The following is a 24162-nucleotide window of genomic DNA, read 5'->3' on the forward strand; positions in this document are numbered from 1 at the left end:
TTTTATTCACTAGGGCTTGCAGAAGACCTAGCGTAGGTAGAACACCACACACATCTAGATTTGACCTCTCATGACAGAGTAATAGACACACTCAGGAATGTGTGCTCTAGATCGTGACCGGGTTCAGGGCTATATTTGTCAGACTGCACTAGTGTTTAATTTGGGCATATATATCCCTTGCTTCAGTCTTTTCTTAGGTCCCCATTGCCTATGCTCTCTGTATTCCAGCCATACTGTCCTATATTGTCTCATTCAAGAACTCCTGGCAACTAGTACATTTCGTTTCCTACCCCTAATTCCTTTGCATCCAAAGATCACCCTTTCAATGAGACTTTCTTGTCAAATTATACCCCATTACAGTCTGGAAGAGGTATTGTTTGGCACTCATTTGTAATTATGAGTTTAATTTCAGCCTTTCAAACACTATTTGGAGTGAGTATAACCGCTGAGCAAAATAGGCAGTGAGGAAGACAATTAATATACCCAACACACTGTATAGTGTGTCAACTGCTGAGTAGCATAGATAGGAAGTGGGGAGGTGATGCGGGGCAGAAGGACTGGAATGCAGGGTAAGAGTAGCAGCTTGCAGTATTAGAAAGACTTCTCAGCACACCTCTATGCTAGATAAAATCAACACAAAAAAATATCAAACCGTTAAGTGTAAAACTTAAAACTGTAAGGCTATACTCATGGAATCCGGGCATGGAATGTCCGGTGCTCAGTGTTTGTCAAGGAGATTCATAAATCAAAATACCATTTGTTATGCTCTTTCGAAATTCTCAGGCTGGCCCAGTGGCAGAATACACACTGATTATGCACCAATGTGGAGAAACCATGCCTCACCCCAGAGTTTTGTTGGAACAGTCCCAGATTTCCTGTGGCAAAAGGGATTCCCCTGGCTTCCGTTTCCTGGTCCTTGTTAGATCAACAGGGTCTAACAAAGCTGATGAATCGCCCTGTCATGATGGCTCAGGGGCACTGACGGTGACTTCCTGGGGTAGGTGGGGGAGACAGAGTATCTCACCAACACATAGCCGCTCTGTTCCCCAGAGTAAACTGGATAGACTTGGTGTCTCGGCTCAGGGGATGCAGCGTCTCACAACCTCACCCTCCTGATATACACGGGCATCCACAAACTTTTACTTCCTGTATTCCCTTCTAAAAAACAAACAGCTTGGCTCCTAGGCAGCTTAGCTTTAAATTAGAAAACTCAGCCTTGCTTGACAGAAAAACAGTATCAGCTTCCCCACTGCTCACACCGGTTTGTAACATACAGCCCTGCAGGCAAGACCATAAAGGGTTGTCTAACGTTCTGAAACTGCAGCATTCAAAAAAACTCTCTCTACACAGCATCTTTAGAGTCTAGTCTTTGGGGACAGTTCCTATCTTTCCAGAAATTTCTCACCCCAGACTTATCTTATGATTATTTTACCTTTAAATATTCAATAGTTCTTGTATCTTGGATCTTTAAAAACCAGTGTAGCTCTAGACATTACTTGGGGAGTTTTAAGGTCAGACTCTGGGCTCTGGCAGTTTTTAATAAACTAAGCTTGGCCACTTCTGAGGCCACTTAAAGAGACAGCTAGCAAGGAAAAACAGAGAAAAGAGATTTTTGGTTTGTTTGTTTGATAAACGTGTCCATGTTTGGAAGAACAACAAATAAAAAATCCCAGTGATTTCCCAAGCATCTTCAGGGTTCTGATAAGAAGATTAGGTTTAGGTTTAATTAGATGGCAAGTGGGGTGCCCCAGAGCCTTAGCATGGCATGGTCTATTTAGAATAGACTTTAATGTAATACAAGTTCATGTTTAAGCTTCTCAGCTGACAGCTTTGTTGGTGTGTGTGTGTGTGTGTGTGTGTGTGTGTGTATTTTGTTTTGTTTGAGACAATGTTTCTCTGTAGCTTTGGTTCCTGTCCTGGAACTAGCTCTTATAGACCAGGCTGGCCTCGAAATCACAGAGATCTGCCTGCCTCTGCCTCCCGAGTGTGGGACTAAAGGCCTGTGCCATCACTGCCCAGCCCCAGTTGACAGTTTTATGTGAAGAGTGTAAGAGACAACCACATATTAATTCTTTTACCTTAAGATAGTCATTTTACAAAATAGCTTATAATTTATTTATACATTTTGTTACTGATAACTACAATAATATTTTCATATTTGAAATTTTATAGGCCAGGGAAAGAGGTAAAATAACTTTATTTTAGAGTCAGATTCAGTGCTTTTCAGCTAAGACCAGTGGCAACATGTTTTCTGCCTCTTTTCTCTCCATGCTCTGCTAAGCACGACTTCTCTTGCGACTTTCCCAGTATCTCAGTTCTTCCAGGAGTGTGTGGGCAAGAGGTTGCCTGTGTGTGGTCCCCACATCCCTGGCTCTGGAGCTTCAGGGTTTCAGTTTAGCGGAGCATCAAAAACTCATTTCCTCCCAGCATCTAGTTTGATTGAAGGAAATGTGAACACACCGCTTTATAATTAAGAAAACCGCTTTGCTCATTTCTATGTTCTGCAGCTATTGTTTTCCTAATGGAAAGTTACAGATAAACAAAATCGGTAATTTGGAAAAGAAATTAGAAGCCCTACCCCTCTGTCTGAAGCTCGCTTTTTTCCTTAGCAGTTGTGGAGGAGAAGCAGAAGGTGGGCCTGGCTTCTCTCCTCAGCCACCTGGGCAGCCTTAGCTCTCTCTTCCTTCCTAGCTGTGTGGACCCTAGATGCCAATTAATAGTAATAAATAATCTGTTTGCAAGGGACAATGGTTACCTTGCATATTATCTAATGTCTATTAGGACGTGGGATGAAAAGATGAACCACACATGTCAATGAGTCCAAAGGATTCAATGAGGTAAATAGAACAGCTGGGTTCTACTCACTAAAAAGTAATCCAGTTTTAGAGAGACTGAGGTAGTATGCAATGATTCATATTTAAGCAATAGGTACAAGGCTGAAAACTGGTCCCACTGAATACACCAATAAACGATGGTCTCCAGAAGGACCCTAGAATTTTTCCTTGGTCTGCAAACTCATCAAAAAAGCCTGTGAGGACCCTGGAAACCTCACAGGACTCTGAACCTAGTTACTTTCTAAAGAGATGATCCGATTCAGTTTCTCTAAGATATGAGAAACAGTATTTCTTTGTTTCTCTTTCTGCCTTGATTTGAGCTACTTCAAGGGGGTGGGCCGTGGGTCTAGCTGTGAGAAATGGCAGGAAAAACACAGAAGAGTGTCATTGTCACCTCCCTTTATACGTGAGTCTGCACACTGCAATGCTCACCAAGCTTTGAAAAACATCTCTAAAACTGAACAAAGTGTTTCTCTTAGGAGACTAAGTAGCGCATTCCGAAATCCCACAGGACCAATTGATGAAATCTACGTTACATTCACCTACAGTTTCACTTCATTTGTTCCCATCCCTTAATGGCTTTGTTGGTGTGAAAACATGACTGGATTTTTCCGGCTTTGGGGAATTAAATGCAGACTGTGATCTTGGTTGGAGATCATGGACTGAACAGAGATGATCCACAAGAGGGAGGGGCAGCTCATGCCACCCAGGCAGTTAATGCATCTTTACCATATGTTCAGGATGTGCTGCATCTGGGGATTATCGCTCACCCTAGGAACTGAAGAATAAAGCAAAATTGTTCCTCTCAACAGTTATCTTTTCTTACCTTCTCATTCTCCGCCTTTTATTCAAGCCTCCTTCTTCTCCCCAATTAAGATTTGACATCGGGTAGAAATAAGCTCTGATTTCTTCCTATTTAATGTTAGCCACGATCTCACTTTGATTTTAAAATGCTTTAACTTTGGAAGCGTCTAGAAGCACCCAGGCTATTATGGAATGCTTCAGAAGATGCTGTTGTGAAGACCTGGGCCATGGGTTCTGCTGTCACACATACTTGTTTTGACAAGGACGTAGGACAAGAAAAAGCCAGTTAGTTGCCCAAATGTTAGTTAGCCAGGACCTGATAAATCAAAGGAGTCTTTATAAATATTTAGTGATGTGAATTAGACAAATGAAAGAAGAAGAACAACAACAACCAAAATGCATGCTGCGTGGGATCACTACCCACCACCAGCTGTGGCTTCTGGGTGAGAAACGTTTTCCTAGTGGGGTTAGTTCACTTGGTAACCATGCACTCTTACAGATAGCTGGAGGGTTGGGATGCTTTCCTACTTAATTTGGCGAGAAGGCTTGGCTGTGCATGAATTCTGAGTGTTATTTGTGCTCATCCTTTCTAACGGTTTTCACTGGGCCTTGAGTAGCTCCCCCTTGTTCACATGCTTATCAATATCTCACTGAAGCCTCAAGGAATCACCTATTCTCTACACGCCGTTCTCTCTGGAGCCCAGCCTGCAGAGCCCACATTCCAGCCCCACCCAGACTTAGAAGACCTACAGCCACATGTCCACACTCCCCTAACCACACAAGGGTCTCGTGACTCTTCCCAGGCAGTAAACCAGAAGTCACCTCTGTCTGCTCCATCTTCTTGGATCACTGCATTTCTTTGTTTCTTGTCTAATTAATGTCTTCAAAGCCATCACCCTACTTATTCTTATCTGTGTTTCTTCATATTTTCATTAATTTTTAAAAATTTTATGTAGCCTAGATGTCCCTCAACTGATGAGTGGATCGTGAAAATATGGCACTTTGACACAATAGAATCTTATTAAGCTGTAAAGCCGCAAGGAATTATGAAAGTTTGCGGGAAAATGTTTGGAACTAAAAAATAGTGTGGTGAATAAGGTTAACCCAGACTGAGAAAGGCAAATGGCACACGTTCTCACCCATTGGGATCTTAGCATTTCGATACTTGTGTTTAATTTGTCGTGCCTGTAGAACCCAGGGAAGTATCAGACAGAAACTAGTGTGGGAAGGGAAGAAAAACGGGAGGAAGGAAGGGCTGTCTGTAGTTACTTCTTTGTTTGGTTAGTTTGTTTGAAGCAAGAACTCAGGTTCCAGATTCTTTGACATTGATGAAAGCAAAATGCCTCCAAGGATATTAAGGTTCTTAATATTGTTTTCTGTGGTTACTTTTTAAGCCCCATTCCTGTGATCAAAAACCTATTAAGTGGAATCTGTATATAAAAGTAAATGCTTATTTGGGGACCAAGTAAAAGAAATAATTGTAATTATATTTAGGAGTCAATAGTTTAATTTATAATTATAGTTTATTCAAAAGGAAATTTTTAGAATTAAGAAAATCTAACCTACAGTTCATCTTCATAGTAATTAAATTTTAACGAACACAAGCTTAATGAAGTTGCCAAATTTTTACATTTTGGACACTTCAATACACACTTTATTTGGAGATGTTTTTCCTGCCTTTAAATTTTTAAAATGTATTTTCATGAACACTTTAAGAAACACTAGGAATTTGGACTGAAATACCTAAAGGGTGGAAACCCCTTGCTTTCTCTTTGAACTCAGGATGTTTGTAACTGTAGATCATAATAGTTTTGTGCTCATCCCAATGTGGCATTTGAGTGTTGGAATCTATTCATATGCCAGTAAGGCACATTTTCAAGTTCTAGTTTCCTCTTTGTTAAGCAGTAGGCAAATCCGGTTCCTTCCTGTGGCCCAAATTATAGACTTTATTCCAAACAGGCAAAGCAGCTCCAATACAAGTAAGAGTCTTCCCCCAGGAATGGCCCCTATCCCTCTGCTTGATGTCATAGAAAAAACAAACTGCAGATCCCTCTTCATTACAGTACTAGTCATAGCCTCACTTTGATTTTAATTTTAACCTAAATTTGAGAAACTTCTAGAAACACCATGCTAAATACTGTGATACATCAGAAAATGCTGTTGATGTGATGTGGGCCCTAGATTTTGTTGTCATATGCTGAAAATAATGTCCCCACTTGAAGGGAACATTTGGCAATGTCTGAAAAGTTTTTATCATCATACCTGGGGTAAGAGAATACCTGTCTTTGTTGGCATCTTGTGGCCGCACATAGAGTTAAGCACCCAGAAATGCTCAGGAAGACCCCTCACAGCTTTCTAGACTAGAAGAAAGTCAACAACGATAGGACTGGGGAATACTTTTCTAACTCATTGTGGGTTAAAAGTAGAGATTGTTGGGTTTACTCAGAACAGCGACACTTTTGGTAGTTTTCTTGTTGGCATTTTGAAAATAACTATCAAGGCCTTCTTAGAAAAATTTGATTAGTGTATATTCTACACAAAGAAGAAGGTCATATTTCCCTAAAATTAGAGATACGGGGCTGCTAAGAACAATTTAACTCACATCAAAGTTGGACACAAAGTTGATAAGTTATGCACACTTATTTCCAAGACTATTTTTGTTCCCAGAAGCTTCCAGACTGGCCAGCAGATTTAATTTCAGTTTGTAAATGAAGATATTTATTCTCATCTTACTATCTCCAAGAATGTCTCATCTTGGTACTTGATTATCTGTAGCTGATTTCATTTGTCTCAAGTTTACAACAAATTGGTATACTTCCCATGAATAAGAGGAAATCATAAGGAAATTCCAGTGGGAAACACATCTGAGGACACTGAATTGAGATTCTGGTGAAATATGGCTTGTAATATAGCAATACATACCTAGAGATGAAATGCTTCATCTGAGCTAGTTAACAAGGTAGGGTGCTGCTTGTCAATATTAATTCTCCTCCTTTTCTATTATGTTTTAATTTGATATGGAAGTGCTCAATCTTGAGTTTGTAGCCTTGAGGTAGTGGGAGTCTTTACATAATGAGCAGCGAGAGCCTGAGAAGAGGCTGGTGACAGCATCCATGTCTCCTTTAATTTTCCATTTCGGGCCTGGTATTGTTCTTAAGCTTGCACAAATAAGTTAAGTGAACTCATAGCTCTAGAAGCTTTGCTGAAATGCTTTCCTCCCCATGCCTGATAGGAAATATCCATGTTCTTTCAGTCAGAACAACCGTCTCCTTTAACAAATCTTTTCTCACATTTATTGCAAGTAAGGATTCATTATTATTATAAGAGCCAGATGTCACTTTGCATTTTAAGCATATTTCTTCATAAAAAGAAAATAATATATTTTATAATTAATTTGGCATAAACCTGAATATATTATATACTAAAATATTTTCCTTTGGCTGTTCAGAGGATTTCAAATGATGCCTAGTTACAAGGGACTGTTATTATTGCTGGGCATTGTCAAGTCTTGTTTCAGAGAGTCTAATGGGAAGCTTTACTTCATACCCACCCATCCTGAACCTGAACTTCTCTTTCATATGACAGTATTGGTGGCAATGTTTGTCTACCCATTGTAGCAGTAACAGAAGAAGTATGATAAAACACAGGTCTTATAAATCTCTAAGCCTTATAATAATCCAGGCTTCAATAAGAAACCACTGTTCATACTGAGAATGGAGACTACTTCTAATTGAATGAGGAACAACTCAATAAATAGAAGTGTCACCATGACATATTAAAATTATCTGGAGTGATTGGAAAGTAGCCATCATATAAATGTTTTAAGAAATGATTTCAAATATCCTAAAATAAGTGAGAAAGTATGAAACTTCTACATAAAAATTGCTTCAGTTATTCTACCTTGGTAATGTATTTTGAAAGTGGGAAGTGTGCCTCCAAATTTATCTCTTGTTTCTCAGGCTTCTTTTGCCTACTTGTGCTCTTTTCTGATCCTTTAAGATTTTAGGGTTGCTTTTTGAAATAGACAATGGAAAAAGTCTTTGAAATTTTGATATGAATTGGATTACATCTAAAGACTATTTTGGGGTGGTCTGAACATTTTAACCATATTAAATCTTTGAATCCATTAGCTTATGTATATTTCCAGCTCACTCTTATCTCTTAAAATAAATCATTTCTATTATTTTATATTTTATCATGAGGCTTGTGGCTTACTGTGGCAAGGTTCCGGCTGGTGGCTGCATGTTTCTCCTTTGGCAGCTCTGTGGCAACTCCTGACTCCGCCTTCTTTCTCTCAGCATTCAGTTTAGTTTTCTCGCACCTAGCTCTACTCTACCCTATCACAGGCCAAGGCAGATTCTTTATTAATTAACCAATAAAAACAACACACATAAAAAAGACTTCCTACATTATCTCCCCTTTTCTATCTAAATAAAAAGGAAGGTTTTAACTTTAACATAGTCAAATTACAAGTAGCAGGTATCAAGCATGAATTACACTTAGAATATTTATATCTACTTTATCTTTTATCATAAGTAAGAAAGACTATAATTATAACGATCTATTCTTCAACTCCATAAAAGACTCCAGAATGATATAATATTACCTAAGTAAATAGGAAGTGCATTGTAAGCAACTTCCAAAACTCTAGAATTGACAGAGACATCTCACTGTCTGGACATTGAACCAAAAGTTCTTCTGTATTGTTGGAGAATCCATCTTCAGGCTACAGGCCCATAGTATCCAGCAGAATTTTTCACAAAGCAGGAAATTTCAAAGACAGTTCTGCCTATATTGGCAGTTTGTCAGTTGCTTTCTTCTGTGTCCTGTAGAATGTCTGGCAGATTCTCTCATGAAGCAGGAACCCCGAAGGACTGTCTTACCTTTAGGCAAGTTTAGCAGTTATTTTTCTGTGGGTTCTGCATGTCCATTTCACACAGCATAGCATTAAGCAATCCAGGCAAGAGCAGTATCTTATACAAATGGCTAACAAACTCCATGAGGAGGCTCTTTGATGCCCTTCTTCCCCTTGAAGTAATTGGTGCTTCCAGGAGTGTAGCTCCTGATCAGCAGGGATCAGCAGGGTCTTCAACTGTAACACCTGTGCCTGCGTTACTCTTGGTACAGTTTACACGCCACTGTATCATACTTGAGCTAGGCAAGGGCCTGGAGATTGAAAGAACACAGAGATCTGGGTCATTCGAAAGGAGATCAGCCTAATGTCATTTATTCAAACTTAGGAAAAACCTTAAATACCTACCTGCTACACAATGGAATACCCCCTCCCCCGGCAGGTGGGAAATTACCATGCCCAAAGTGGAGTCAACAACCACCATAGCTAGTCACCAGTTGGGGCAGAGGGAGCACAGGAATAAACAGGAAATGCTGGCTGGCCAGAAACTGTCCTCAAAATGAACCCTAGGAGCAGGGGAAGATGCATGGGCTCTACACAGGAGCAGATTTGTCTCATTGTCATGAAAAGTCCTAAGTTCTTAAAACATTTAAATGCCATATTCTGAAGGTCTCTGAAAGATTTGAAGAATACCTATATAACTGAAATATATCTCTATATATCTAGGAAATCTAACATGACTAACAAACTTGACTATTATAGATGACTCCCTATTAACCTATATTTCTTATTTGTACAATACATTTTTAAATGAGCTGCACAAACACAATATCTTAATCAAGAGCAGAAATATACATATAACAATATTGACCTTAAATTTGTATCAATAAATCAAGATTCATACTAATGCAAATCTCTATAACATATCCCCTTTAAATGTAAACAAATATTTATAACCAATATTTGGGAATTTGGGTACAGTTCTCTCCAGACTGCTTCCTGTTTTTTGATGGGTGAAGTATTTGGGGGGTGTTCACAGGAACCTTTCAGTTGGGAGGGGTCTTGGTCCATTAAACCACATTAGTCTAGAAAGATTCCACAGGTTCTCATCTTCAGTGGAAGCAAAAGAAGAACCTCTTTTCTAATTCTCATCTTCAGTGGAAGCAAAAGAAGAACCTCTTTTCCAAAGTAACATATCCTTAGACTCAAACTTTGAAGTCAAGAAACCTTTAAAACATATATGTTGGTTTAGCTTAGCAGTCCCCAGAATCAAATGTCTCTTTGCAGTCAAAAAAATTTGAAGAAAACACAAATAATACAGACTCTCTGCATATATTTTTTATGTGGCTTGTTTTTCTTTATTTCTATTACTTTTCCCATGACCCATTTAGAGGTCTTTTTATGAGTCTGTCTTTGTTATGTATCTGTAATTATTTTCTGACCAGACACATTGTTTTTATTTTATTTTATTTTATTTTATTTTTTGTTAAGCAAGTGTGGCTAAGGCCAACAAGGTTGCTTTGCCTTTTGGCTCTACCCAGTCCAATATGTTGGAGGTCCATCATTGCCTCTGAAAGCCATTCTCTCTACCCCAGATTCAGGGTCAGGTCGCAGCAGGTCTCTGTTGCCTTTAAGCAACTTGTAGCACTCTGCTCACAAACCCCATTTAAGTGCTCCATAGCCAGACCTCCTGAAAGAATCAGAGTTCATGCTAGCAGCACAGCCCAGGAAGACACTGCTTCAAAACTATGCAGTTTTTTTGTTGTTTTCTTTGCTATCTACAGCACTATACTTCATATAAGTTGTCTGAAAATTTCTAATACTTATTTTATCTCAACAGTGATTTATATTTATATGTTAAAGATGCAGTTGAAAACCTGGATGAGTCTAATAGGATAATAAATTTCTGTATTTAATGGCCTTTGAAATTAAACTCTCTAATTAAAATTGTTATATTAGTAAAAATGTGCAAATAAAATATATCATTAGAAAGTGAGAGGCAAGCAAGAATCTGGAAGAAAATAATTATGAAACATATATTTGATAAATGACATGTGTCCAGACTACATAAAGAGAAATTGTACTTAAAAATAATACAGTAAAAAATCCAATCACAAAAGCTACAATTTTTGAATAGACATTTCATAAAAAGAAATGTAATAATCCTGGTACATATAGAGAAATATGATCATTTATTTTTTATCAGAAAAAAATGCAAGTCTAGAACCACAGTGAGATATTATTTCATACATACTTGAATGGGTATAATTAAAAAAGGTAGATCATAAAAATGTGTATTGAGGATGTGAAGAAATTAAAATATTGATGTACTCATGGAACAAATGTAAAAGAGTATGATTGCATTGGAATACAGTACCTCAGTTTTCCATTTTGTTGTTATTTATTAATTCTATGTAAAAATCATTTAAAATACTATCTGTCTCATGCCTTTGTATTCCCTGGTAACTCTTATTACTTAGACATGAACAGGTTTTGAATTTTTTTGTATATATTGCTTTGTACTTAATTGATACAAATGGGAAGTTACATTTGAATTATAAAGAATGATGAGTAAATTTTAAGATATTTGAAGAACATAAAATTGAACAAAACAAGACATGGCTATTAATTCAATGTGTAAGACATATATGTGTGTCTCTTTGTTAATAAATACAATATTAGTTATTCCTAAATCCCAAATTTGAATGATAAATAAAATAATAGATAAATTATGGATATTATTTCATTGCATTTTATAATTTAAAAGTTGCCCAGGACTATAAAATTGTATATTCTGGTGAACAGAGATTAAAAAGAATATAAATTATATTTGATCAAAGAAAAATTTAATTTACAATTAGAAATATGGCATCTTAAAATGAGAAGAAGATCTATTTTAAAGTTTTACTTTGCAGACAGGTAAGGTATGGGAGAACTTAATAAAGAGAAATTAGCCAAATAAAGACATTAGTAGATGCGGTTGGTTATTCAAGTAGCTCTGTCATTCCCATGTAACTCTTCACATTGAAGTCTTCAACAACTGTTGGTTGTAATGACACAGAAGCAAAAAAAGAGGGGGGAAAGCAATGAGTAGCTGGTAAGGGCATTCATGACCTATGTGTAGCTTTATTTCAGACAGAGAATAAAGCATGTTATGTTTTTCTTCTTTTTATGGAAAGTCTCATAAAAATCTAAAATCTCAACTTCATTCCTCTTAAGAAAAACCCAAATTAGCCTATTTCTTAATAGAATATTTTTAGTTCTGAGCAAGACAGAGACAACCTAATAAAATATTCAGGAGTAATCTGCTATATTGTCTCGCTACACCATTCCTGTAAGTGTGGGGAATGGATTATTGCTTTAATGTTTCATGTTGGGGTCAAACACACAGGTCAGGGGCACACAGAAAGATAAGTCAGTGATGTATTAACCCAAAGTCGTTGATGACTGTGTAGGCACGAGAGCAAGGGCAAATAATTACAATTCAGGAAAGAAGGGAAATATTGGTCTCGGTAGTAGATGTTGGCCCCAAGGGGAGAGGAAAGGGCAGAGGCAAATAAACAGACCAAACAAGACTGGAAACCAGAATTGGACACAGGTAGAGAATTCCTGGCAGGACAACATTAAGAAATATTTTATACTAGAAACTGTTTTGCGGCACAGGTTAAGACACAGTTTGAGGCCGGGCGGTGGTGGCGCACGCCTTTAATCCCAGCACTTGGGAGGCAGAGGCAGGCGGATCTCTGTGAGTTCGAGACCAGCCTGGTCTACAAGAGCTAGTTCCAGGACAGGCTCCAAAGCCACAGAGAAACCCTGTCTTGAAAAACCAAAAAAAAAAAAAAAAAAAAAAAAAAAAAAAAAAAAAATTAAAAAGACACAGTTTGAGTATCCATGTAAGAATAGCTAGTTGTGCGAGAAGCATCTTATGTGGTCAGTTTCCCTCAGGACTATTCATACCTGGTATACATTCCAAACTAGTCTAGCTCAATTGTGTTGTAGATCAATATTTTTACCTTGCTTGTGCTCAGCCTGCCCATCTAGAGGGTAGCTTGCATTCTCAACATGTGGTTCTCACACCTTGCAATCTTTTTCCATTTCAGCCTGGACAGTTTCAGACAGTACAGACTCACTACATGGTTTGAGAAATGGCTGTAGGCAACCACACGCAACGCAGTTACTCCATCATCCCATGTTTTATATTTGTTGAGGTAAGTACATGTTTTAAGCTGTGAACAAGCTGTAACAGCACATTTCATGCTGAAGACATGTATTCTTTTATGAAATTATTTAATATCATGATTGGGTCAAATTTTGATGGCACAAACAGAGAATTAATAATTTTTTTTTAGATCATAGGGGGTTCCACAAAAGCTTTTATTCTTTTTTTCTTTCTTTCTTTTTGACATTGTTTGGTATACAATGTCAGACATTTGAAAATTTCTTTCTTTCTTCCTTCCTTCCTTCTTTCTTTCCCTCCCTCCCTCCCTCCCTCCCTCCCTCCCTCCCTCCCTCCCTCCCTCCTTCCTTCCTTCCTTCCTTCCTTCCTTCCTTCCTTCCTCCCATTCTTTCTTTCAAATAAGCAAGTTGTAACAATGGGAGGATCTCACTCCTGTGCTTCAGAAATGTGAAAAGGTTAATTCCCTATGGCTCTGGATAAGTGAGGCATTGTCATAATTAATAGTTTTAAAACTGTGTTGGTTAAATAAGAAACTGTAATTAAGAGGTTTTGAAACTGTCTTTGAGGCACAGTTTATTCTTTTTTATTCTGTTTATTTCCAATGATTCTGTGAATATATTAGCTATGAAACTGAATACAGAACTTTAATAATTAAAAAATCAATATCCTTTTCCAGAAACTCAATAAGGCAGGCAGTTTACCGATGCTGCTAGATTGTGGGTTTTTGCCTTTGAAGTCCATGGGTGGAAAAAATAGAATTGACCATTTGCACTAGGCATTTTCCCCTATGATGTTAGGAAAGCTTATATGATGAGGTAATCCTTCTATCGTGCATCTCTGTGAATTGCTCCACTTTTGCTCTGGCATCTGTTTTGTGAGCTTCCAATGTAATTCCTCATAGCCATTTCCTCAGTGGAGTATTTGCTATTGAAAAGACAAAGATATTGTCATTTAGGAAATTGAGGATCTTATGGCTAACAGTCTATTCCCTAAGATATCTGAAAGTTAAATGTTGGTTTTCCAACCATATTATTATTTTGGTCTTCTTGAGGTAGGTTATCTACGAAGCATTTTATCATACATATAAGGCTTTAAATATGAACTGTAGGAAGCTGGAAAGTGCCTGAGCATCCAGTCTGGATAACTATGTGGATAGTTGTACCATTCCAAGGGTTAGCTGTAGCATCTTTTTGATTGACTGGGAATTATGCATGTTGATCTATTTATTATCTGTGAAAATAGGCACTTAGACCTATCATAGCAAATACAGAATTTCAGTAATTGTGAGGGGGTTTAACTTCAGTTTGCCTTTGTTTTGTTTTGGACACAGAATCTCCCTTTTTGGTCCAGACTGCCTTGACCTCATGACAATTCACCTGCTTTAGCCTTGCAAATACCATTATGAACACATATGACCACACCGACCTAGTAACATTTTCATATGCAGCCTATGAATCATAGTATCATAGTGATCTTTTAAGTTTAAAGCTAGTCTGATCTGTGTGTTTCATCTGGTGATCTGGGGCAGTTTAGTATTCTGGTTAATGTTTGTGAAACAGCTTGCTTGAATTGCAGAATCTGGTAGAATAGGAGAGAAAGTCAAAGTGCATATAGAATTAATTAAGCTAGAATTCTGGAAGTGTAAACAAAAAACTCATTTCTCTAACATGCACATGTTGCCTTTGACTTGCTTCACAATGTCTAACATGGTATGTGATTTGTGGGCTCCACTTCTTGTTGAATGAAATTGTAATGGAGGGAGGAATGCTTTTTCTTGCTGCTTATGTAGAAAATGTAAAGAGAGTGTCATTTCCTTTTTTAAAACGTCTCTTTTGTTGTTGTAAGAAAAATAAAATTTAGTTAGATAGGAATAACATGGTATGTGATTTGTGGGCTCCACTTCTTGTTGAAATTGTAATGGAGGGAGGAATGCTTTTTCTTGGTGTTTATGTAGAAAATGTAAAGAGAGTGTCATTTCCTTTTTTAAAATGTCTCTTTTGTTGTTATAAGAAAAATAAAATTTATAGTATTCTAGAGAGTGCTGGGGAGTAAGCCACCTGCCATCACCTTTATCCTCCCAACTTCTATTTTAGACACCCTCCCCCCAATCAAACAGGAACCAAGCCTCGAGGTAAAGAATAGCTTGTTGCTGGAAACTGCTCTTCCTGACAATTTTAACTCTCTAATGTGTAAATGATGAACTTGGCTGGTGAAGCAGAAGCTAGAGAGATTAACCAACCCTTCTGTAGCTCACCTTGATGCTGACATAAATATGAATTTCGAATCCTGGGAGAGGAGAGACAGTGTATTCTTTTTCTTGCTGTACTGTAACTCTTATTTTGCAGTGGAGTTTAAGATGTATCATTATTGTCTCTTCAGAATAGGTTGAGAGGAGGAAAATAGAACGTAGTTGAAAAGTAAGATAAAGAAAGTGGACCTTAAGGTGGCTCCCACGGTTCTCATAGATTTCATTAAAAGAAAATGGATAATTTTTCTGTATTTCTTCCAGGCACTGCAGCAAGAGTATTAGAAGATATAGCCCCCAAATAACTAAAATGCCAATTATATCAGTGAACAATGTTTTTAATTAGGAAAGAGATTAAGCACAAGAAAATAAATCTTCAAACCTACTATCAAGAAGAAATCTTACAATTTTGCCGTATTTGCTTCATTATTTTTTTAGTTTTTGTTGTTGTTTTGTTTTTGGTCCCCCCAAATTAAAATGCTACAGGTATGGCCAAAGTCCTACAACATGGAATATGATTTATGTGTACCATTTATTTTTAATACAATGTTAATTAAAATACAGTTCCCTTTCTTACCTGTAGCCCCTCTGTTCGACTCCTTCCAGGCCCTCCTTATCAAACTGATACCCTCTTCTTCCTCGATTATCAGTGATACACACACACACACATGTGCATGTGTGTGCAAATATATAAACATGACTTGATGAGTCCGTTTTTGTTTGTGTACAAATTGTTTCAGGCTGACCACATTGTATTGAACAACTGGCACATCCTGGAGAGAAACTAACTCTTCCTTCTCTGTCATTACATTGCTTTTCAAGGCAAAGAACAATTCCTCTGATTAAAGCTGAGGATAGCATCTGTCTATGTCTATAAAAATAAATATTTAGAAGGTAGTTTAGTGCTGTGTCAATTCAGCTGAAAACAGCAGTAAGTCCTGTCTATTCGGCCATGGGTTTTTTACTGTTTGTAGTGAATTCTCTCCTGTGGGGTGAGCCTCACATCCAATCAGAGACCAGGTGGTTACTCTCATCACAGGTATGCCACTGTCCCTTCAGTGGGCACCACCGGGCAGGTTGCTATTACTTTGTAGGGTTTACATCAAGGTAAGGCCATAAACCCTTTTGTCCTATAGCACTCTGTATAGCAACTTCTGTTATTACAAAAAACAAACCAGCAGGAAGGATGCTTTCCGCTCAGCTCTAGATTGATTTCTATAGACCCTGCATCCAGGGTGTATCTTCAGCAATAGGATCTTATCAACGATTCTGGTGAACAACCAACACAAGTAACCAGAGTATTGTTTTGTGGACCTTTGGGCTTCCCTGATCAACTACACCTCAGGAGGTGTCGAACACCAGGATCTGGAGCAGCATTGCCAGATAGCCATGATTCTGTCCTGTTAGCTCATTTCTTCACACCTATACTTTTTTTAATTGGATTACAGAGTTTTCCATTGGATTACAAATGTTTCCATTTGGTTATTTCACACACCCTTCATTTCAGTTAACTCTGCCTTCTCTTATATCCCCCATCCCAGCTTAAACCTTCCCATTGCAGTATCACCCTCTCTCCTTGCAAGTCACATCTATTCTACTCTCTGCCTCCATTAAGGAATCTCTGCCCCAATGGCCCTTTTCTAGTTTCATGGCTTCTATAGGTACTCTAGGCTAAACACACAAATCTAAAGACTGAAGCAAGGATCCCGATCTGAGGGAGAGCATGTAGTGTTTATCTTTCTATGCCTGGGTTACCTCAGCCTATTTTCCTAGCTCCATCCGTTTTCCTGCAAAATCTATACTTTCTACTTTTTATAACTTCATAAAATCCTATTGTCTATATGTGAAATGAAATGAATAAAAGTTATGCCCTGGCAATGCTGAAGCATACATGGGCAGCCATGGTGGTTCTGCTGAACTTGTCTATATTGGGTTTGATGGTCTAAGTTGATGAGGATGACTGACAAGATCTCATTAGACCACCATGTGGTTTCTGGGAATTGAACTCAGGACCTTTGGAAGAGCAGGCAGTGCTCTTAACTGCTGAGAGATCTCTCACCACATTTTAATTATCTATTCATCAGCTGGTAGAAATGTAGGCTATTTCCATTTCCTAGTTATTGTTCAGTGATAAGCACAGATGGTCAAATATCCCTGTAGAATGCTATAGAGTCCTTTAGGTATATACCCAGGAGAGGTATGTCTTGGACATACAGTAGTTCCATTTCTAGATTTTTAAGGAATCTCCACAATGATTTTCATACTGACTACATAATGATTCTCCCACCAGCAGTGAGTGGGGTTCCTCACCACATCTGTGACATTACTTGCTGTCATTTGATTCACTGATTTGATTCATTGTGACCTGAGTGAGATGGCATCTCAAATAGTTTTAATCTCTGGTTTATCCTTTAGCAGGTCTTTCAGAAGCCATAAGTCATAAAGGTTCATGATCCTTTCTGAATTTGGCTTCATGTTGTGGTAACTAAGGGGTGGCGACTTGGTTGGCATCAAGTTTCCACGCTTGGCAGAGTCACTACTATTCTCCTCCCTCTTACTCCCTGGCTTCGTTGCTGCTGCTGCAAAATCTTCCAGTGTTACTCCTCTCAATAAGTCATCCACTCTTTCTGTTCAGTTGGTTATAGTATTCCCCCCTCTTTTCTAGGTGTGCTTCAGTTTCTAAGTGTTAAATTCTACTATGATTTCTTTTTGCATTTTTAAGATGAATGACGCATAGCTCTTTCATGCTGACTAAGTGTGCCCCTGTGGAGGGAAGAGGGAAGCTTTTAAGACTCAACAAAGAAACAAAAATTACAAGGCTTAGGAAGTTCTTGAAACTTAACAAGGTTCACAAGGTCCTTCCTCAACATTATAAAAGCAGGAAAACAATTTCTGGGGAGAGGAAACTGTCCTCCTGGCTGATCTAGATCGTGCATGGAGCTTCAAGGACATAGTGTTCATGAGTCATTGACCATGTCCGAGTCAGCTTCTCAGTGATTTATCTGCCTTCACATCTCCCATGTTCTCGTAAGTAACCCCAGTGATGTCACTGGCTCACTCACTATGTTAGAATACACAGAAATAATTTCTTTCATCTGCCGTTAATGTCCTTTCTAGATGCATAGATATTTGTTCATGCCTTGCCTGGAAAAAGTCACACAACATGAACACTCAAGTAGTGTTCCATTTTCTTCTTATTGTAATAATTTTCTGATGTTTCTTATAGCTTTCTACTTCTTTCTATATTTTCCCTCTTTACTCATTTTCTGTTCAATTTCTAAAAATCCTGGCTATGTCTGAAAACATGTTCCTGCTTTATCGTGTTATTTTGTAGCTTCTGGTTTTCTTGCAAGTCTTCAATTGTACCAGGTGCCTTTTGCATACTCCCAGGAAAATGGGCTGTGATGAGTCCTCTTATTTGTTGTCTCCACTGCTATAGCTCGCAGCGGATATATTCTTTTGGGATTCATGTGGGTACTAGGCTTGGGGAGCAATGCTTTGCAGGGGTTTGGGGATAAATGCTACTCTTGCACTTTGATTTTATTATTTGGAGCCTCAACTTCCAAAGCCCCCCAGTCATATTGCACAGTCCCTGTCTTGTGTGTCAGGAGGTAGACTCCATGAGGCCTTTTTTTTTTTCTCCAAAGTGAAAGCAACTTTTCAGGCCTGCTGGCTTTTACGTAAGAGTTGCACTTTTAACACAAGTCCTCATATCCTGTATCACTCTGGCCCAAATCCCAAGACTGAGACTAACATGTAGCCCTTGCTCTACACCACCAAGGACCACTGGGGATTGCATTTATGAAGTACCATTCAGATTTTTAGTGCCTTTTTTGATTCCTGTGAGTTCAACAGAAATAGAAAGAGAGGAGGGTGGGAAAGATGGAAGGGAGGGAGAGATTAAAAAATAGAGGGAGAGAAGGAGAAGGGGGAGAGAAATTTAATCATCTATAGGTATTTATACTAGATTTGTATCTATTATTTTTGATCCATCAATGCATTTATTAATGCAACAAAACTTTCAATATCTACAGTTTCCCAGAGTCATAATGTGTTTGCCCTTTTTTGAATGTTTTGCGTGTACTTGGATCTTACAAAACTTCTTAGAAAGCCAGCATTTCTTAGCCTTGATTAATTGAATTTATGATACAAAAAGAGGGTGAGATTCACCTGCTGCCCATTATGGAACTTTCACGTGCGTTCTCTTGGTTGTTTCTATGAGCATAGCCTTGGACAGGATACATTTGGTTTATTCCTGGCAGCTGATCAGAATAGTCTCTAACTGACATCTATAATTCAAATTACCTGGTAAAATAGGAACTTGCTTTGCACTCACCTAGAAAAAAGCTGTAGGGAGATGCCTGATGAAGCAGTGAGCAGCATAGAAGTTCTCATTGGGGGTAAGAAGTCAGGAGCAGCATTGCCCTGGGCAGTCCTGGAATTGGGCAGTGTTTATAGATTACAAGAGCATAATTAACGAATGGACCAAATGGAGAGGCAGAGCATTAATGGAAAACAGGGTAGGTTGAGATACATGATATAAAATGAACAAGGATGGGCATTCTGGAACCCAAGGCCTAGAAGGCTGGGCATGAAGAATGGATCCTTTGTAATCTCCCAGTGCCTTCAGGTTTTGTCTCTGACCAGAAGTTCTGAAACTGAAAGCTTGCCAAGTGGATAATGATCTTAGAGAGGTCTTAGCACTAATGAGAGAGGAATCCAGAACACCTAGAATTCCAGGATGATCCATGGTGGTATTTCTTACCAATAAACTCCACTGTTTTAATCACAGTAGAATAAGCAAACATGGCAAATGGACTGGACAAAAGCCAGAGACGTCCAACGGAGTCGGAGAGAGATCCTCCACTTTGACTGGAGGCGTAGACTGTCTCAACTTTGTTTCTGTGCCTTGCAGACAACACTATTTTGGGAGTCAAGACACAGGACTTAGAACATAATAGGCAAAAAATTTAAATTGTAGGAAAGGAGTTAGGAGTCTATCTGCGTTCTAAAGTCATACTCATTGTGTTCTCCTTGGTATCCCCCACCCTGCATCCTACTTTATTTATCTTGGCATTTCTTTTTTTTAATTAAATTAAATTTAACAATAATTAAATTGTTCCCTCAAATGTTGAATTTATTGACATTTATTTTTTTTCTGTTATTTCAGCAACACATTTCATACTTGAGAATCTATAAAATGATCGTGTCCTAAGGGAAGACCCTCAAATTGGTGTCACAAGAGTCTGAACGATACAAGTGTGCATTGTTTATGAACTCCCATGCTCCCTGAGAAAGATACTTTTTTTACAAAATGTTTAATAGTAAAATGATCGTTTCAGACAAATTTCTCCACATACAAATACTATATTCTCTGTAAAATCCTGAATAAATCACACCTCCAAATGTCATTCAAATAAATTTGTGCTAAGGTCTATATGGAGCTATACTTTCTCAGAAGGTGATACTAGGGACTAGAAACCTTTACACAGTGAATGCAGTCAAGGCTTGATATGTATGCATGTGACAGTATTTTTCTCCATCTTGATAGTTGATTGTGCTTACAATTTTTATTGCCTAGGTTTTGCAATTAATTTTTCTCAGACTGAACCCAACCCACTGGGCAGTAATGATAAACCACATCCTGGGCTAAAGAACATGATGTTCCGCTATGATTCTGAGTGTATTTCTCTAGGGCAACAGAGAAGGAACCCTGCATTACTTTTGGACATTGAGTGCTGTCAATGCTTCTGTTATCTTAAGTGCCTCGGGTTCTGGAAGAAGGATGCTTCCTCCCCCGTCTTTCTAGTCTGCACTCGCAGATTTAGCTATGTTAACTATTTGTTTCTGAGCCTCACATTTTTGACTCTTTTAGAGTTTTATACCTAATTCATATTGAAACATTGCTATGAAGCTTCTGTCTTCAGGTCCTGGCTCTATCATTTATTGCTGATAGAAAATTGAATTTGTCCTCTAAGACTTCAATTACTTTGTGAAATAGAAAGAAATAGAACTGCATCATGGGAGCTTTTGAAAAATTAATGAAGCGAGGCCCCTGAGCATTTTTGTTGAGTAATATGCACTTGGCAAGAATAATTTTAAAGTAACAGTTCTGATACAAAGACAAAAGTAAGCCAACTTACTCATGCTTGTATGAGCAATTGTGTGAGCACACACACACACACACACACACATATGCACAACACACTAATACACACAAAAGTCAAAGCCTGACAGAAGAGACAGCCTCCAGGTAGTTTAACCCCCTGACACACAAACTTTCAGGGCTTAGATGCTTTTAGGAAGAAACTTCATGGGTTTACTAAATAAGGGAACAATAAAATGGTGTGACTTCTAAATTACAATGACAAATATTAATGACATAACATACAGGCTTGGTACCCATGAAGGTTAAAATAGAGCATCAGATCCTCTGGATCTGGGATTACAGACAGTTGTGAGCTGTCATGTGGATGCTAGGATCTGAGCCTGAGCCCTCTGAAAGAGCAGTAAATACTCAAACACTAAGCCATTTCTCTGGTCCCCAAATAACATTGTTTTCAAAATGTATTTTGAGCGACTTCAACTAGATTCTGTTGTTGTGAGATATTTTTACACTATGTGAAAATGTATTTGCTCTGTGATTGCTGAAATAAAAAAAACTGAATGGCTAGTAGCTAGGCAGGAGGAATAAGCAGGATTTCTGGGGAGAGAAAGGAAGTAGAAGAGGATAATAGAAGCCCAGAGGAGACACCAATGAGACATGGAGGGAGTTGGACATACAGAATAAAGAAAGGTAAAAAGCCACATGGTAAAATGTAGATTAATAAAAGCAGGCTGATTTAAGTTATAAGAGCTAGTAGTACAAGCCTAATCTTAGGCTGAACTTTTATAATTAATAATAAGTCTCCATGTCATTATTTGGGAGCTGGCAGCACAAATAAAAGTATGGTTATGTTCTATATAATAGAAAAAAATCACTAAAGTCTTTATAACTTAGCTATATAGAATTTCAACATTTTGACATTACTTGGTTTGAATTTAAGCCATAATAATACTGACCTACCTGATACAGCCAACGCTCTTATGTACTCTTTTTTACAGGGTCTCATTTTTCTCTTTGTCCCCCCAGAAGTCACTACCAAGCTAAGTTTGGTACATACAGTTTTATAAGATGTGAATAATTATATAAATATGTTTTCGTTACTACTGTGCTTTAATGTGTCAAGATATTAAAAAGCAATTATATTTATACTGAGGTATCTAAACATGATTACACGCATAGTTAGAAGTGTATAAAAGATTAGACAATGTATACAAATAGCCCCAGGTTATTGATCCTTTCTGTATGGGATAGATTCTGTCCTTGTGACTCACTGTGCTAAGCGCTAGTGGCTTGACTGACATCCAGGCTACTTTCTTATACTGTGGTCTTTTCCATCATAGACTGAGGGTGCAGCTCCCCGCCTTATTTGTTTTTTGAAATCATCTGCCATCTGTCATGACCCCATGTGACGGGGACATCTGTCGGGGTCCAGCCTCAAAAGGTTCACGGGTAGATGCATGTGGATTAGAAACGTTAGGCAGACAGAGCAGAGATACAAAGGAACTAGAGACACAGAGTAGAGTTGGGAGGGCAGCCCAGTGAATACTGAATTTGCCTGCATTTGTTTTCCATATGCTTGAATACTTCAATCTAAAAGAGGGCAAAAGACTGATTTGCCAAGATACCAAGAACAAAGAGAGGCAATTGCCTCTTCAGTACCTAAAATATCCTGAGGTAAGTATTCTGTTGTTTAGGTAGGACATGCACCGACCACTCCTTGGGTCAAGCATCCTGTTGGTAGCCATTCTGTGGGTCAAACCTCTTGTCATAACCTTGAAAGAGCACGAATAGGCCTGAACTCTCTGACCTTTGGTCAAAGTGGAACAGATCCACATCCATAGGTTCAAACAGATAAAAATATTCACTTAAAAAAAAGACAGTTAAATATCAGTTTGTGGACCACGTAGTTTAACAATATACTGCAAACCCCAAAGCATAAATCTACCTTCCAGAAACAATCATAAATGTGAGCAGACTTTGCTACAAGATGATTCATTATTTTATCATAATGTAGTCTGTTATGATGAAAGTTGAAAGTCCTACCATTAAAGCAGGGGGTGAATTTGAAAATTCTTGCCCATCATATAGAGAAATAGTTCAGATCCATTAAAATTATATTGAAAGAAATGGGCTATTCCATGAGGAAATAATACAATTAGATAGTTCAATGAATGTGGAGGGCAATGAATTCAGAATAGTTGTAATCTGAGTTTCCCAGGCTTTGTCAGTCTGTGAGTACGAATGGCAGACACCATGGTAGCAACATGTATCACCATACCAGTGACCAGTGACCATGGCTGACATATGGTCAAACAGGATTCTAACAGTCCCATTGGCTTCTCCAGGTATGCCTGGGTGCCTGGGATATCTATCTGCATTCATGAAAGAGTCTCTTTTCTTTCTTTCTTAATTTCTTTCTTTCTTTCTTTCTTTCTTTCTTTCTTTCTTTCTTTCTTTCTTTCTTTCTTTCTTTCTTTCCTTTTTGGATATGGTCTTACAATATCTCCCTAGCTGGTCTGGAACTCTCTGTGTAGACCAGGCTAGCTTTGAACTCACAGAGGCCCACCTGCCTATGCCTCCTGAGTTCTGGGATTAAAGGTACAGGCCACCACACTCAGTCTGGGGTACTGTATGCATCTTTAACTTCTATATATTGACCTCCTTTTAAAAGAACTCAGGCATGAGTCCTATAAAACCATCATGTATTTGTTGGAGGACCAGTACTGAAATGCAGACAACCATTCTCTCTCTCTCTCTCTCTCTCTCTCTCTCTCTCTCTCTCTCTCTCTCTCTCTCTCTCTTTCTCCTCTTATTCAGTTTTGCCATGTGAATTCACCCATAGAACATGAGTTTTGTGGCTCATAGCCTTATTAACCTCTCAGACATACTAAACACATTAGATTATTGGCCCTAAATACTATACTCTTAGTCAAATAATCTTTCATGCAGATGGAGAATCACAGATTTAAAATTTGATGCCATTTTGGAAATATGTATATGTTCTTATAAGAGAATAAATGCACAAAAGCTATTGTTTTTCTCTGGGTATTAGAATTAAAAGTACGTGTTTTCATGAATGAATATTACTTTTGTCAAAAATAACTATTTTTCAAGATTACATTATCATTGGCATGTTTCTCAATG

General features: G+C 38.2%; 1 protein-coding gene across 4 annotated transcripts in view; it reads left to right on the top strand.

Moving 5' to 3' along the window:
* Positions 1-24162, top strand: part of Plppr1 (phospholipid phosphatase related 1) — a 133582-nt gene that overhangs the window by 14774 nt on the left and 94646 nt on the right. For all 4 annotated transcript variants that reach the window (XM_038347220.1, XM_038347219.1, XM_038347222.1 and 1 more), the window contains exon 2: positions 12591-12698. In XM_038347220.1, coding sequence (XP_038203148.1) covers positions 12636-12698 — 63 coding nt within the window. In that variant the 5' untranslated portion in view covers positions 12591-12635. The remainder of the gene's footprint in view (positions 1-12590; positions 12699-24162) is intronic.

The sequence above is a fragment of the Arvicola amphibius genome, chromosome 11 (assembly GCF_903992535.2).
Source record: "Arvicola amphibius chromosome 11, mArvAmp1.2, whole genome shotgun sequence".
NCBI classification, from domain to species: domain Eukaryota; kingdom Metazoa; phylum Chordata; class Mammalia; order Rodentia; family Cricetidae; genus Arvicola; species Arvicola amphibius.